Source organism: Musa acuminata, chromosome BXJ1-4 (genome assembly GCF_036884655.1).
Source record: "Musa acuminata AAA Group cultivar baxijiao chromosome BXJ1-4, Cavendish_Baxijiao_AAA, whole genome shotgun sequence".
Lineage (NCBI taxonomy): Eukaryota > Viridiplantae > Streptophyta > Magnoliopsida > Zingiberales > Musaceae > Musa > Musa acuminata.
In genome coordinates this window covers 31,972,501-31,988,735 of record NC_088330.1, presented here as the reverse complement: position 1 = coordinate 31,988,735, position 16,235 = coordinate 31,972,501, and the positions used below count along the sequence as shown (strand labels likewise).

General features: G+C 34.9%; 2 protein-coding genes across 7 annotated transcripts in view; both read right to left on the bottom strand.

Moving 5' to 3' along the window:
- Positions 1-2,862: 2,862 nt before the first annotated feature.
- Positions 2,863-14,296, bottom strand: LOC103992245 (probable ascorbate-specific transmembrane electron transporter 1). 5 transcript variants are annotated; one of them, XM_065174762.1, is made up of 5 exons: positions 14,069-14,296; positions 13,085-13,133; positions 12,796-12,995; positions 5,187-5,381; positions 2,863-3,596 (listed from the first exon to the last, which is right to left on the bottom strand). In XM_065174762.1, the coding sequence occupies exons 1-5, from the start codon at positions 14,216-14,218 to the stop codon at positions 3,585-3,587; spliced, it is 606 nt and encodes a 201-aa protein (XP_065030834.1). In that variant the 5' UTR covers positions 14,219-14,296; the 3' UTR covers positions 2,863-3,584. The 5 variants fall into 5 exon arrangements, with proteins under 5 accessions (XP_065030834.1, XP_065030819.1, XP_018685408.2 ...); XM_065174747.1 differs by having other exon boundaries at positions 2,863-3,588; XM_018829863.2 differs by having other exon boundaries at positions 2,863-3,523.
- A 964-nt stretch (positions 14,297-15,260) lies between these two features.
- The window catches only part of LOC103987278 (protein SHORTAGE IN CHIASMATA 1 homolog), a 10,920-nt gene continuing 9,945 nt past the window's right edge, over positions 15,261-16,235 (bottom strand). For both annotated transcript variants that reach the window (XM_018829838.2, XM_009405573.3), the window contains 2 exons: positions 15,708-16,235; positions 15,261-15,629 (listed from right to left, as the gene is read on the bottom strand). The exon at positions 15,708-16,235 is cut by the window's right edge and continues 957 nt beyond it. In XM_018829838.2, coding sequence (XP_018685383.2) covers positions 15,516-15,629; positions 15,708-16,235 — 642 coding nt within the window. In that variant the 3' untranslated portion in view covers positions 15,261-15,515. The remainder of the gene's footprint in view (positions 15,630-15,707) is intronic.

Genomic DNA, 16,235 nt, shown 5'->3' with positions numbered 1-16,235 from the left:
ATCCTTACCTCCCATTATACCAACACACGTGTTGTCGACGATGATGATAAATCCATATGTAGCGTATATGACGACAAATAAAAATCCATCAATAAATATTACAATCCTCCGAGCTAAAAGGTAAAAGTATGTCCGCAGAAATAGAGATGAGGGCCGTACTTGACCGTTGGCCTATTTAATGGTGACGGTGTGGAGGTGTCGGCTGGTTCAGGAAATTAAGGACGAAAAAGATGATAATGTTGACGTCGCTATCACCACAATAATATGTGAGCGGTGTGGTTGGTCACACTATTCATTGAGCCACACACTGTCCTTAGGCTCACATGCTATCGAATCTAACAATACTAAAGCAATTATAATATGTATATATATATTAAGGTAGGCAACTATGATAAGACATATCTGGTTCTACTTGCATATTGCTTTTCAACTTCACGGTGGATGATGAGAGGGTTGGAAAAGACAACATAAATACCAATCACGGGGACATTTCAATTAGTGTTGGTAATTAGTCCACATCAAGAGGTGTGGATATTTAGAGGTGGTGTTTTGGGTAGTTCCTCTTCCCCAACACACTTGTGTTGGACAAGTGGAGGCAGAGAAAGCTTGGTGTCATGTCCTCATGATACCATCCGGCTTGTGTCGTGTTGTGCTTCGATTACGTAGCTTCCTACCTCATCTCTATCTTGCTTTTATGTTTTTTCTTGTTGCAGCATTAGAGATTTTCACCATCTAATATCATTGAACAAGATAATGAAAACGAGAGAAAAGTCTCTTCCCTCCTCTCTTTTTTCTTTATTCTTTTTTATTTTATTCTATAAAGAGATTAGATTGTGATGGAGGAGAATAAACTTTAAGATAATTGTAATCTCTTTTTTTGTTTACACAAGGGCATAAAAAGATGGATGATTTCTATATAAACAATATATATATTTTATTTTTTTTCTCAAAAAATTACTTATTATTTTTGCTTTTCTCATATACTATCCCTATTTGCTATAATTCTATAAATGTCTTTCCTTCCCATTTTTTAACCATCGTCTCTGTTGCATAACGCACGAGAGAGGAGAGAGTAAAAAAGAGACAAAAATTATAAGACTAATAGATAACACACGAGAAATGGATAAAGACGACATGCGTAAGGCCTTAATAATGGAAAGAAGGGGCAAAGATAACAAACACGATGAACGAGAAAGATATCGCATAAATACAAGCATAAGGCATGGGCAATGAGCGAGCGAGCGATACCGATGAGACAAAGGTGGTGAAATCGATCGGGTGAGAAGAGAAAAAAAGAACATTTATGAAATTATAGTAAATAGAGGTACTACCTTAAAAAAAATATAAGTGGTATATTTTGAGGGGAAAAAAAAATGAAGTGAAGGGTTTTTCAAAAAAATCGTCCATCAAATCGTTGGCACGGAGGTCCCCAAGAATCAATAGTGCGATAAAGCAAGTAGTACTTAAAACGTTGCCATGGCTTTGGATCCCTCGGAGTAGAGTTCCTTCTATGCAATTGTGTGTGGGGCATTGGATTCGAAATGTCGAGCCTGACAGCGAAGTCTGTCGGCAGCCAACCTTTGGGTTGGGTCGTAATCCGAGTTGTAATCCTGCAGCCACTTGCCGTTGTTCGGTGTCTGTCCACCGTTCGTTTCCCTCTCCCTTCGCCCCCATCCAACCATGTTATCTCATAAGGCATGTGGATAGGAGACTTGTGAGCCTCCATTCCTCATCTCTCTCTCTCTCTCTGGAGACAAACAGGTGAGCCCATTGAAGATTTGGTGGCCTTTACAACTCATCGGATTCCCACAGGCTTCAGAAACACTGCGTCAAACAGGGATGAGATGGGGTCGAGCCAGGTGGATGCCAGTTGGTTCTTGGTAGTATCCTATGCTTAAGTAATACCCATTAATCTGTCGGAGTCAATTGTGACTAAAAAGAAAGCAAATTTTGAGGTCACTAAGCCAAATTGAGTACATACCTTCTCATCTTGGTGTACAATATAAAGTGAATCATAGTATTCTTTCCAAAAGGAAAAGGTGAACAATTGCCAGAGACTTTGGGAAAAGTTGTATGCGTCTGCATAAACTTTGGTATTGCAATCATTGAAGTCAGTCTTGGGTTGGATGATAAACTCTTGGTACCATCGTCAAGTTTTCTATCTCTAAGACTATACATACAAAGATATTTCGATGGAATCATTGTCAAGTTTTCTATCTCTGTTAGCCTTACATTTGTTACCTACTTAATTAGTTTATGATTTCTTTTAGTTGTACATGAAGTGTAGGAGGTAAGGAGGAGATCGAAAGGGGTTCATGATGTATGAGATGCAAGCTCGATGGTGCTGTGGTCTCTTCCCTTGTCCTGCTAGTACACAAAAGGTCAGATGTGATGGCTTGCCTACCGCTACAGGGCATATTAGTCGATGTTGCTGACAATGGGATCGAGAAGATGGCAATCATATGTCGAGATCGGTGATGTCCTTCAAAAGTTACACTCGGATGTACAAGTTGTATCCACTTTGGTCTTTAGTGGCAACGAACCAACCGATGGCAGAAGAAGATGATATCAATTGTGGTATCATACAAATTGATGGCTGAGATACTATGGATTCTGCAATCAGAATTCTTCTATTAGGTCCCATGTTAGTCTTTAAGAACTTGGAAATTTCGAAGAGAGATTACCAGAGAAAACAATCCAAAATAGCACAGGACAAACTGTCCCTCCCAGTAACGAAATAAATTGCTAGTTGATTCTACATTGACTATTATCTGCTATTAGAAGCAAGGCATCTACCGAAACCACTGAGAAATATGGACATTAAGCTCAACAGGACAAACCAAAAAGAGGCAATGACAGACATATCAAGAACAACTTATATTACTTTGCTAACAAGAATCAAATGTATCAATGTACTCTTCAAAACATAAAACATACTCAAACTAGCAACTTCTCATCTTATAATAATTCTGCTTTTATCCAGAGAACTAAGAAAAGGAAACATAGGACATAGCTTTACTGCTAGACTTGTCATCTTTGTATAAAAGCTGCCTCGTAGCCACCTGTTTGTTCACAAACAAAAAGCAAGTTTCTACAAGAAACCATGATCTGATTCTCCTAAGACACTGTAACACTTATCCTTAAGTTCCAATGTTGCAGTGTCATTGTCTACTAAAGTTTAGACTTTAACTTTAGCAGGTTGGCATCACAGCCCTTTGCTGTCCCCAAGGGTTACTATGCAAAACTCTTTCCGCCTCTTCAAAGTGAAAAGCTCACTACTAGAAGATTTCCTTTTTCTCTTTTGTGCTTTTAGCTTTCTTCCCCTGGGGCTCCAATTACAGGAGCTCACAGGCTGTACCAAACGAGCAGCTACAGCTCTCCAAAATCCCACAATACAAACTTGATCTATGTAGGTTCACTCTAGTAGGCCATGAACAGCACAACACAGTATCAGCTAGGCCAATTGCAGTCCAGCTTATACCTATCTCACTTGTCACGGTTTACTTCCTCCCTTTTAGCGTAGCTATAGGAAAACAGATGTTATAATTCTACACAACTTGCAATAATTGATCCAGGGATCGCTATTACCTGAAATTCTTTTTTTTTCCAGAAAATAAATCTTGTATTACTAAAACGAATACAATCAGTGATGGATAAATTAGAACCATAAGCGAGAAAAAAAGGATCCGGCTAATGGCCTCTTTGCAAAAAAGAACTTTTAGTTGACTGTCGGGCCAACCGATTCAGACTATTTTTCTTGACCCAGCTGTTACCAGAAGTTCAACATGATGTTTACACCATGCTGTTTTACCTGTACACAACATAAAACACTGATATTTTCAGGTTTTTCACAATGATATGCTGTAGTGTATCAGATTGGTAATCATTTTTTATACCCAAGATTTAGCTTTTCTTTTATGTGTATGAACAGCTGATTGCAGTCACTTTGTCTATCAACAAAGAAATATAATGCTTTGTTAAGCTTAATGTATTACATGCCAAGTCTATTTGAGTATCAAATTACATGGTAACATGTCCCAATGTAACCTGAAATTTTTAGGATCTTTGGCTCAGTTAAGCTCATTCTTAGGTTTTTAGGTGTGTGGCACCTAAAATAATGGATATTGCACACTTTGTGGATGCAAATCCAAGCGAAACATCCTATGCTGAATGAAACATGTGATCTCCACTCTCCATCTGTGGGAGTTAGTAACATTTATTCTGTAGAAACCAATGCTATTCTTGTGATCAATTTCATTTCTCCCATCCAAACCACACTGGACTATGCACTTGCTTTCCATAAATATATCTGTAGTATATCTTCTTCAATCTCAAGCCCATCCCTCCAACAGAATGTGTCTTACACTATTTCTGATATACCATATTCTTAATGGATTTCAATATATTGGAAAACCTTTAGCGTGCCGAGAGTGAGAAGACGAGGTCGAACCTCTACATGTTGCTCTCTCTCTCTCTCTCTCTAAAATTGTTTGACAACTTCGACTTTGCATAATACATTACATTTTTAATTGACAACTGCATTTTTGAATCTTCATTACATTTTAGATTAATTATTAGTGTAATTGGCATTCAGAAATTAGCATAAGCATATCTTGACAACATAAACTGAATTATATGTATATTGAGTGCAGGATTTATTATTGTGATTATGTTAAGATTTCTCAAGCAAATTGGACAATGCTTGGGTTCAGGGTGGCATGTCTGGGTGTCAGAAGTCTATGATATGTGTTATAACACCAAGGCAAATGATCTTGCTTATAAAGTATTTTATGAATCCATCAGAAATTATGCAACCAACTCAAACAAAAGAAAATGTCTTATTATTCATGGCAACCAACTATATACACACAGGGAGCTATAGTTTTTCCCCTACTCACAACAGCAGTATTTAACAAACAAGTATCATGCAAAAGGTCTAACTGTGAGATGCTCATCTAGATCTATTGCAAGGAAATAAGGCAGTCAAATATGATAATTATTAGAAGTTTGGAACAGTGATATGCAACTATATATATATATATATATATATATATATATACACATATATGTTGCTAATTCTCTGATATTTCAGAGTAACCACGTGGTGCATCAGCACGAGCAGGAGCAATAACAGATATCACAACTGAGGCTCCAAGAAAAATCAAAATAAGAGCAGTGAAATTTACCAAGAAGGCCTCTGAACTATACTTGTAGAGGCCTGAACTCTCCAGAAAAGTGAGTTTCTCCAGGAAGCCTAGCTCTGCAGTGGCCACAGCTAAAATGTAGACGAACAGCCCAAATAATACATGCCAAGGAAGAGATTTGCCTCTCAGTGCGGGTGGAGCACCAGGAAAGAAGAAGGTTACAAACCCGAGAATCCACTGCAAGGAAGAAATTAAAAGATAAAGTAACATTCAAGCTACAAATAAATCTGAAAGATAATGCAGATATTTTAATATTAAATCCAGCAGCAGTGTAGACTCTTCAGCAAAAAAATGAAGTTGCCAAGTTCTAATCAATCTAATGACAATACCATTAAAATTGTTAAAAAGTATTTAAATTTATGTACTATTTATTAGGAAAGATATTATTGAGAAAAATAAATCATGATAAGATTATCATAATCCTCTCAATAATTTTGATACTATGTTATCATGATCATGAACTGAACGTGATCTCCTAAATCATGAAATGATTTAGTAAATATTTTATATTTATTATTGATTAAGAAAATCATATAATTATCATATTTTGTAATCTCTTTTTGTGTATATAAATTCATATACACTATCTATAAAATTAAACTAGTCATTATTTCACATGGTATTAAAGCCACAATTGCTTCAAGGAGTTCCTTTTTCTTTTGATCCTCTCTTTATTATTGTTGCTTTGTACCTCTTCCTTCATTGTGGTTGAAGGTAGCATGTAACTCTTTACTATTGTTGCTTTGTACCTCCTCCTTCATCATGGTTAAATGTATCATTGCAATTTCTATTGAGCTTTATGTTCTAGCAAGCTTCTCTTTCTTGTAAGTGGCTTCGGGTCTTTTTTTTCTCCACGTTTCGACAAGGCCGATAATGCCTCTTCAACTAGTCACTCATCTCATATCATCTCCAATTTTTTTATTCTTGAAAATACTCTTGTCTTCATTAACGTTGTAGTCCAAACTCCTCTCAAACTCACATCTACAAACTATACCTCTTGGTATACTCAATTTTATTTTCTTTTAATCAGCTATGATCTTATGGGTTATGTAGATGGCACCATCATTTGCCCTCCACAAACGATTAAAGAGAATAATCTTGAAGTTGTTAATCCTATATACACTTTTTGGATATGTCAAGATCATCTTCTTAGAAGTGCTATCCATGGTATGCAATTTCGAATGGTACCGCCCGATACAGGCGGTACGTACCGATCCGACGGCATACCAGTACGCGGACCACCCGCTACTGGACGGACCGTGCTACAGTGCTAATGTAAGAGGAAATCGCTCGGTATGCCCTGGTGTACCGCTCAATATGCCGGTACGATACGGTATTGCATACCTTGGTGCTATCATTGCCTCTTTCTCTCCTTAAATCATTCCCTATATAGCCTATACAAAATCCTCTTATGAAGTGTAGTCAAGCTTGCAACAATGTATGCCAATTAATCTCGTGGTCGCCTCATGTAACTTCAAGAAACTCTCTTAAACTTTCTAAGGGTACAAAATCTATTTCTGACTACATTTAGCTATCAAAACTCAAGCCAATGACTGATGCACCTCTTGATGGTGAAGAAATTATTTTTCATGTATTAAATGGTCTTGGTTTAGAATATAAGGAAATCTCGACCGTGATTCGTGTTTGCGATAGTCCTATATCTTTTGAAGAACTTCATAATAAGCTTTCTGACTATGAAGCTTATCTTAAGCAAGAGTCACCAGCTTCTGATGCTACTTCTACTATTGTCAATTTTGCTAATAAAGCTAATTCTAGCAACAAAGGCAAGATCCACAATTAGCAAGACAATCATCCAAACAATCATTATGGAGGCAACATGCAACAACATCACAACAAAAGTGTCAACAAATCTGGACAACAATTCAACAACAGAGTCACTTGTCAAATATGTGACTTGTAAGACCATGTTGCTAAGAAATGTCGTCGCTTACAAGCTGCTATTCCATGGATGTTCCGGCTTTCATACACATCTTATTAAACATATCCTATTGCACCTCCTACTCGGTTTTCATTACCACCACCACGTGCTCACTTTGCTGCTCAATCTTTTCAACATTCATCAAACTAGCTTATTGATTCCAAGGCTTCTCATCATGTCACATCTGATTTGAATAATCTATCTCTTCATTCAAATTATGATGATTCAAATGATATCATGATACGTGATGGCAAAGGTCTTCAAATAACTCATACTAGTTCTACAAGCCTTTCCTCCTCCTCAAAATTCTTTTTTACTTTTTAAAGTTCTTTGTGTTCCTGATATAAAAAAGAACCTAATATCTATCTCTAAATTATGTTCTTCTAATAATGTTTTTATTGAACTCTTACCCTTTTCATTTATTGTGAAGGATCTCAACACGGGGGCACATCTTATGGAGGGGCTGAATAGAGATAGAGTTTATGAGTGGCCAACTATTGCACCATCCAAATCCATCTTTGCTTTGGCCACCATCAAAGCTCCATCTCAAGAATGACACAATCGCTTAGGGTATCCTTCTTTTAAGGTTTTAAATCATATTGTTCGTTCTTACAATTTACATTTATCATCATCATCTTGTCATCCCTTTTCGTGTAACTCATGCAAATGTAATAAAATGCACAAGCTTCCTTTTTCTATATCCTCTCTCATAAGTAACTCGGTTGTTGAACTTATATATTTTGATGTTTGGGGTTCTTCACCAATACAATCTCATGGTTATTTCCCATGAAATAAAAATCTGAATTATTCATCATTTTTCTGAAGTTCAAACTTATTGTTAAAAAGTTCTTTTAGTGATCCATTATTTTATTTTACTATGATAATGGTGGTGAATTTCAAAAACTTCCTAACTTTTTTTAAACCAATGGAATCTCTTATTTTTTACCCCTCCACATACTCTTGAACATAATAGGAGTGCAGAACATCGTCATTAGCACATCGTCCAAACTGGTCTTACACTACTTAAGCTTTCTTACCTCTTCAATTTTAATTTTATGCATTTGCCATATCAACTTATCTTATTAATCACATGCCCTCTCCGGTTCTAAACATATTCACTATTTGGAAAACTATTTAAATCCACTCCTAACTATAGTAAATTACGTATTTTTAGGTATTTATGTTATTCATGGTTAAACCCTTACATCCATAACTAACTGGAAACCTGATCAAAACCATCTATCTTTCTTAGATATTATGTTAATCAAAGTGCCTTTAAATGTTTTGATCTATCAACCAAAAGAATTTTCATTTCTCGTCATGTTGATTTTGTGGAATCTGTTTTTCCTTATAAATCACTTGACTCTTATTTACCTAGATAAACTTCCAATAACTTTATTAATTGGGTTCCCCAAATTCATGAGTCACCGCATATTATCATTTCTGTTCAGATCGAAACATCAACCCCATCTACTAATCCAAACACTATCTACTCAAATCCCACTAGGTCCTTCCTCAATGGTGCATGATGAATAACAGATTATCTCATCCATCTAGCTGCCTCATGAGAGTATCACACAACAAGAGAATTCACAGCAATGTCTGAAAAATATACTGTTTTGTTACAGAATGGTACATAGGACTTGGTCCCATCTTATCCAAGTCAAAACCTTACAGGGTGCAAATAAGTTTTTTGTATCAAACGAAATCTTGATGGGTCCATCAACAAGTATAAAGTAAGACTTGTTGCAAAATGATTTCATCAACGTCCAGGCCTCAAGTACTATAACACATTTAGCCTAGTTATGAAGCCAACATCAATTCGTATTATTTTATATCTTGCTTTGTCTAACAATTGAGGACTTTGACAGGTGGACGTGAATAATGCATTTCTTGATGATAATATTTTCAAGGATGTATTTATGAGGCAACCTCCAGACTTTATTGATTATAATCTCCCTCAATATGTTTGTAAGTTGCACAAGGCTCTTTATGATCTCAAGCAGGCCCCTCATGCATGGTACCATGAACTCTAGTCTCAGTTGAATTTCATAATTCTTAATCTGATAATTTGTTATTCATTAATTCTCATGAAGGTATAATAATATTTTTACTAGGTTATGTGGATGACTTAATTATTACCAGTAATAAACCATCAATTATTAATTAGTTTATTCAACAGCTTAGAAATAAGTTTTCTATCAAAGATCTTAGGTCCCTTAGTTATTTCTTAGTGTTCAAGTAATCTACACAGTAAATTATCTATTTCTTTCTCAGCAGAAGAAGATTCATGACTTTCTTGATCGCACCAAAGTGCTTGAAGCCAATATTGTTACTATGCCAATCTTTACAAGTGTTCCTCTTACCATATCTGATAATGCTAATCTCAGTGACGCTATTAAGTATCGTCAAGTTGTTGGGAGTCTACAGTATTTGATATTTACTCATCCGGATATTACATATGCAGTGAATAAATTATCTCAATTTATGCACAAGCTTACTTCCAATCATTGGACAATTGTTAAACGTCTTCTTCGATACTTAAAGGACACTATTGATCATGGCTTATTTCTTTGAAATGACTCTCCTCTATACTTCATGCAATTTTGGATGCCGACGGGGTAAGTAATAAGGATAACAGGACATATACTAGTGCTTATATCGTATTTCTTGGTCGCGATCCAATCTCTTAAAGTTCCAAGAAATAATGCTCTATTGCAAGATTTTCTATGGAGGCTGAATATCGAATAGTTGCTTCTACAACTATTGAACTTTGTTGGATTCAATCATTACTACATGAACTATTTGTGACAATATCTTATCCTTCATCTATATATTATGATAATATAAGGGCAACATATATATGTGCTAATCCTGTATTTCACTCTCGAATGAAGCATATAGCTTTCGACTTTCACTTTGTTCGTGACAAGATTCAAAATGGTGAGCTACGTGTCTCTTATGTTTCATCATCATCTTCTGATCAACTTGTATATGTTCTTAATAAGTTTTTGTCTTGCCAGCAATTCCATCTACTTTGGTCCAAGATTGATGTCTCTGATGGGAGCATCATCTTACGAGAGCATATTAGGAAAGATATTATTTAGAAAAATAAATCATGATAAGATTATCATGATCCTCTCAATAATTTTGATACCAAGTTATCATGATTCTAAATCATAGAATTTATGATAACATATTATTATGATTCTATCAATAATAAATATCATAATCTTAACATGATCTTCAAAATGATTTAGTGAATATTATATATATTATTGATTGAGAAAATCATGTAATTACCATATTTTATAATCTCTCTTTGTGTATATAAATTTGTATACACTATCAATAAAATTAAGCCAGTCATTACTTCACATTATTTCCATCTACTTCAGTAATTTTTGTTACGTTGTACTAACTAACATACATGACTATCCTTGTAATCTCCTAAAGCCTACAACATCAAATAAATAATCAGTTCATCTTCTATCATTTCCGTGAGAAATTCCTCTAAAAAATTTGTAAACTACAAAAGTTATATTTGACAACTTCCATCTTATGCATTAAATACTACCTTTCATAAATCATGATAAGATTCTCATGACCCTCTTAATAATTTTGATACCATGCTATCATGATTATAAATCATAGAATTTATGATAACATATTATCATGATTCTATCAATAATAAAGATCATAATCTCAACGTGATCTTTAAAATGATTTAGTGAATATTATATATATTATTGATTGAGAAAATTGTGTAATTACCATATTTTGTAATATCTCTTTGTGTATATAAATTCATATACACCATCAATAAAATTAAGATAGTTATTACTTAATACTATTTTCATCTACTTCAATAATTTTTGTTACATTGTACTAACTAACTATCCTTATTATCTCCTAATAAATAATCAATTCATCTTCCATCATTTCTGTGAGAAATTCCTCTGAAAAATTTGTAAACTACAAAAGCTGTATTTGACCACTTTCATATATCATTTATCTCATGCATTAAATACTATCTTTCATAAATCATGATAAGATTATCATGATCATCTCAATAATTTTGATACCAGTTATCATGATTCTAAATCATAGAATTTATGATAACATATTATTATGATTCTATCAATAATAAAGAACATAATCTCAATGTGATCTTCAAAATGATTTAGTGAATATTATATATATTATTGATTGAGAAAATCATGTAATTATCATAATTTGTAATCTTTCTTTATGGATATAAATTCATATACACTATCAATAAAATTAAGCTAGTCATTACTTCACACTATTTCCATCTAATTCAGTAATTTTTGTTACGTTGTACTAACTAACAGACACAACTATCCTTGTTATCTCCTAAAGCCTACAACATCAAATAAATAATTAGTTTATCTTCCATCATTTCTGTATGAAATTCTTCCAAAAAAATTATAAACAACTATTTGATCACTTTCATATATCATTTATCTCATGCATTAAATACTACCTTTCATAAATCATGATAAGATTATCATAATCCTCTCAATAATTTTGATACCATTTTTATCATAATTCTAAATCATAGAATTTATGATAACATATTATCATGATTCTATCAATAATAAAGATCATAATCTCAACGTGATCTTCTAAATTATGAAATGATTTAGTGAATATTATATATATATTATTGATTGAGAAAATCATGTAATTACCATATTTTGTAATCTCTCTTTATGTTTATAAATTCATATACACTATCAATAAAATTAAGCTAGTCATTACTTAACACTATTTCCATCTACTTCAGTAATTTTTGTTAGGTTGTAGCAACATCACGACTATCCTTATTATCTCCTAAAGCCAACAACATCAAATAAATAATATTCTATTATTTCTGTGAGAAATTCCTCCAAAAAATTTGTAAACTACAAAAGTTGTATTTGACCACTTTCATATATCATTTATCTCATGCATTAAACACTACCTTTCATAAATCATGATAAGATTATCATGATCCTCTCAATAACTTTGATACCATGTTTTCATGATTCTAAATTATAAAATATATGATAACATATTATCATGATTCTATCATTAATAAATATCATAATCTCAACATGATCTTCTAAATCATGAAATGATTTAGTGAATATTATATATATATATTTATTATTGATTGAGAAAATAATATAATTATCATATTTTGTAATCTCTCTTTGTGTATATAAATTTATATACACTAACAATAAAATTAAGCTAGTCATTACTTCACACTATTTCCATCTACTTCAATAATTTTTGTTAGGTTGCACTAACTAACATACATGACTATCCTTGTTATCTCCTAATGATGCCTACAACATCAAATAAATAATCAGTTCATCTTCCATCTTTTCTGTGAGAAATTCCTCCAAAAAATTTATAAACGACAAAAGCTGTATCTGATCACTTTCATATATCATTTATCTCATGCATTAAACACTACCTTTGACCTCCCTCTCTCTCTTAAGATTAAGTGAGCACAGAGAGCAATGATCTATACCAATTGTTAACAAACGCTGAACGTATACTCTTGTTTAACTAAAAACACAGGGAGCTAAAATAGTAATGCGGACCAAAGATTCAATAAATGTAGTTCAAGATGTTTACCTGAATACCATATAGACTGATTGTCCCAAGCCCAACCCAAGAATGCAAGCTGTACAGATTATCTATTCCGCTTTCATTGTGGAACTTGAAGGCAGCATAAATACCCACAGCACCAAGTACAAGAGCAATTGCATGAAGAGTGAAATGGACAATTTTATTCATTTCGTGATTCCATGGCAGAGTTTTATAGCTCATTATAGCTGTAAAACAGTCAAGAGGTAGGTGAACCAATATATACCATGTCCAACAACATAAATAACACTTGCACAATTGTTTTGACCTGACTTACCTTCACTCCCGATGATGATAAAACCAATCAGCATAAGAACTGGATGAATCTGGACATGAATAGATATCATTCTTAACATTGATCAAGACCCAAAAACAGATCAAATTTACTAGTTGGATGAAAGCATGACATTAACTGCTCTGCAATTGGCTGTTATGGCTGAGATTCGGACAAAATTTGGCAATTAAACCTTCAAAACAATTTGTTCTTCCACAATTAAATACATCAACATCTTGATTTATGTAGTCAATAAAGAACATTTGATTGAGGGAGGAAACTTATGGAGATTTTGTACCCTCTACTTTGTGTATAAAAAATAAGGTCATTTTCTCAATGCCCACATCCCTGGAGATTTTAATATGTATGTTGTGGAGCAACACAGAGCAATAAGGTTTATTTTATAAGCTAATAGCCTGGAATCAACATTGTTTTTTAGCAGAAACAGTTTTCTAGAACTAATTGGCCAGACATGGTTATTGCAGAGCGATCATTATTAGGGTTCAACTACTCTCATACCCTTGAGCCTTAGAAATATAGGCCTATAGTATGATTTCTCGTTGTTAAGCAGAATCTGTGTCTGAAACCACATCAATATATACAGTAGCTGTAAAGAAAAAGAAAATAAAACACCATCGTTATGATTTGTTAATCGAAAAGAACTGGATAAACTATCAAAATAAGATCACAAAGAACAAATATAGAAGGAAAAAGAAATTTCTAACCAATTAACAAAGGGGCGAAAATAGTTTTTGCTTTCCTTCCTAAGATTAAAACGGGCTACAATTGATTTCTAGAATTAATCGATCAAAATCATCACCAGATGGGAACTAACAGAATACGCCACGACTTCTATTGATTTCTAGAATGAACAGGTGGGCGCTGACAGCAACAGACGAACAAAAAAAAAAAAGGAAAGAATTGATTGTAGAAGGAATTCCCAACATGAGAGGAAGTGACGAGAACATGAGAGGAAGGATAGCGTACGTTGAAGATGAGGGATTTGTTGGAGGACTCGAAGGCGAGGCCGCCACGGAAGTGGACGCACCAGACGAGCACCATCGCCGCCGAGGCCACTGCCAGCGCGTGCGATGCGTACGTGAACGGAGCGGCCTTCACCGACGGGAAACCAGCCATCTTCTTCACTTCTTCTCCAACTACCGCGTCCTCTGCTGTGTCCTCGTGCCAGGATGAGTCGTCGCGAGGAGGAAATCCTATGATAAGGCCGAGAGAACCCCGTCCGCCTAATGACGTCGTCACGGCTCCGTCGATCCTGCAGCGTTCATCTGATGATTCCAGGAGCGGATAGAGATCGGACCGTCCGTTCTCCGTTGCTGTGGGAGGGAAAATCCACCTCATCTGCGTCACGTGGCTCTAAACTGCCACATACCCGTGTATTCTGTGTCTGAGAGGAAGACCGGAGAAATTTGTTACCGTACGGTCTTAAACAACTTATTTTTCCACATAATTTCATCCGTCGTCAAACATTCTTGCACTAGATATTAAAAAACACTCTTTGTTTTAACTATAAGAGGAAAAGGTGGTTGCACCACGGTGCTTGTCTTCTGAAAAATTAACTCGGAGAAAAGAACAAACGTGTGCGGGAAGAGAGAGAAACCATCGAACCAATACAACGGCAACCTCTATCAGAAAGCTAAAATCGTCGTGTCTCCCAGCCCAATTCTTATATGGGGAAGAGAACGTTTATCTCTACAAACTATAAACTGCAATAATATAAGTTCAAGACAGCTCGAACATTCCATTTAATCAAAAACAGTAAGTATTCACCTGAAAGCTCAGAATGTCCGACACAGCTAAAAGCGGATGGAAGTCGATGCAAATCTTCGTTTCTGGTACCAACAAACAACAGTGTAGTAATTGCAGTGTTGGCTGAAATGTCGGTAATTAAAGAAAGCAGAACCAACTGCAGTTAAGTTACAGGAGTAAAGAAGATATATTCTGAGGAAAATTTCCAAGAGAAAGAAAACGGCCCATGTCAACAATCAATCATACAACCGATAAGTTGAAATAAAGCTACAATTCTGTATCAATTAGCGCACTTCCCTTCGTTGAAAGAATAAAAGCTGTAGAGACACCTCTGAGGTAACATAAAACTGAAGCTAAAGCTTATCTAAAGAAAGTGTATACTGCACTACTATTCGATCACACATGACTTGGAAACAATTCTTGGATAAGGAGATATATAATCCCTTAAAAATATAAGAGATATGCCTCTAGCAACGAGGGAGAGAAGTCAGATTTCCAGTCCTCAGACCACCAACTTTTGGTGGCTGATGCTAGACAGTATCATGTCTATGCCATAACTTGTGAAGAAATTTCTAATCCAAATTAAGAAAAAAAAAAGAAATTACAAGCAAACAGAGGTCATTCTCAGAGTCTTCACAGCTGTATCACAATAATGTAGCAAGCTAATTCACCGGTCATCTCGGCATCTTTTCCTAATACTACAACCTACATTTGGGCTGTTTCTGTTTCTCCAGACCAGCTTGCTCTGTTTTTCGTTTCCATTTTTTGTGAAAGAAAGATTCTGCAGAAATTTCTTTCGCATGAGATTATTTTTATGTGCACAAAGAAAGCAAGTTAATTGATGGTTTTAGATACATACCTGTCTGGCTCTCTTGTCAATGGGGGTCCATGTTCTAGTAATGAAGGATGATTCCTTGCATTCCCTTTTATTTGAAATTGATGGTCTCTTAGCGTCCTTTCTCCATTTATTCTTGGTTGTGTTCCTCGTCTGGTTACTCCCTTGATACCTGTAAGTATCAATAACAGAAGGGCTTTGACTCCTAGATGGTCTATCTTTAACATTAGAAGTTCTTCTACAATTAAAACAAGGGTTTCTTGGAAGGGTTTGTTGCTGCCCGTTGCCCTTCTCCTTTAGTCTATGAAGAAAATCAGTAATCCAACATTGCCCTTGAGACCTTGATGGTTGAGTTGCATTTGAGAATTCATTCTCACCATAAGCTGGTGGAACTTTTTCCTGAGCTGATAAACCAACAATATTTGTCCTATGGTCCTGCATGAACTTTTCTTTCTGATATTCTTGGGTTTTGATGAGTACATTGTCCTTTCTGGAACATACAGGTTCATGTTTGAACATCATATCATCGAAACTCAGATAGTGATCCTTCAT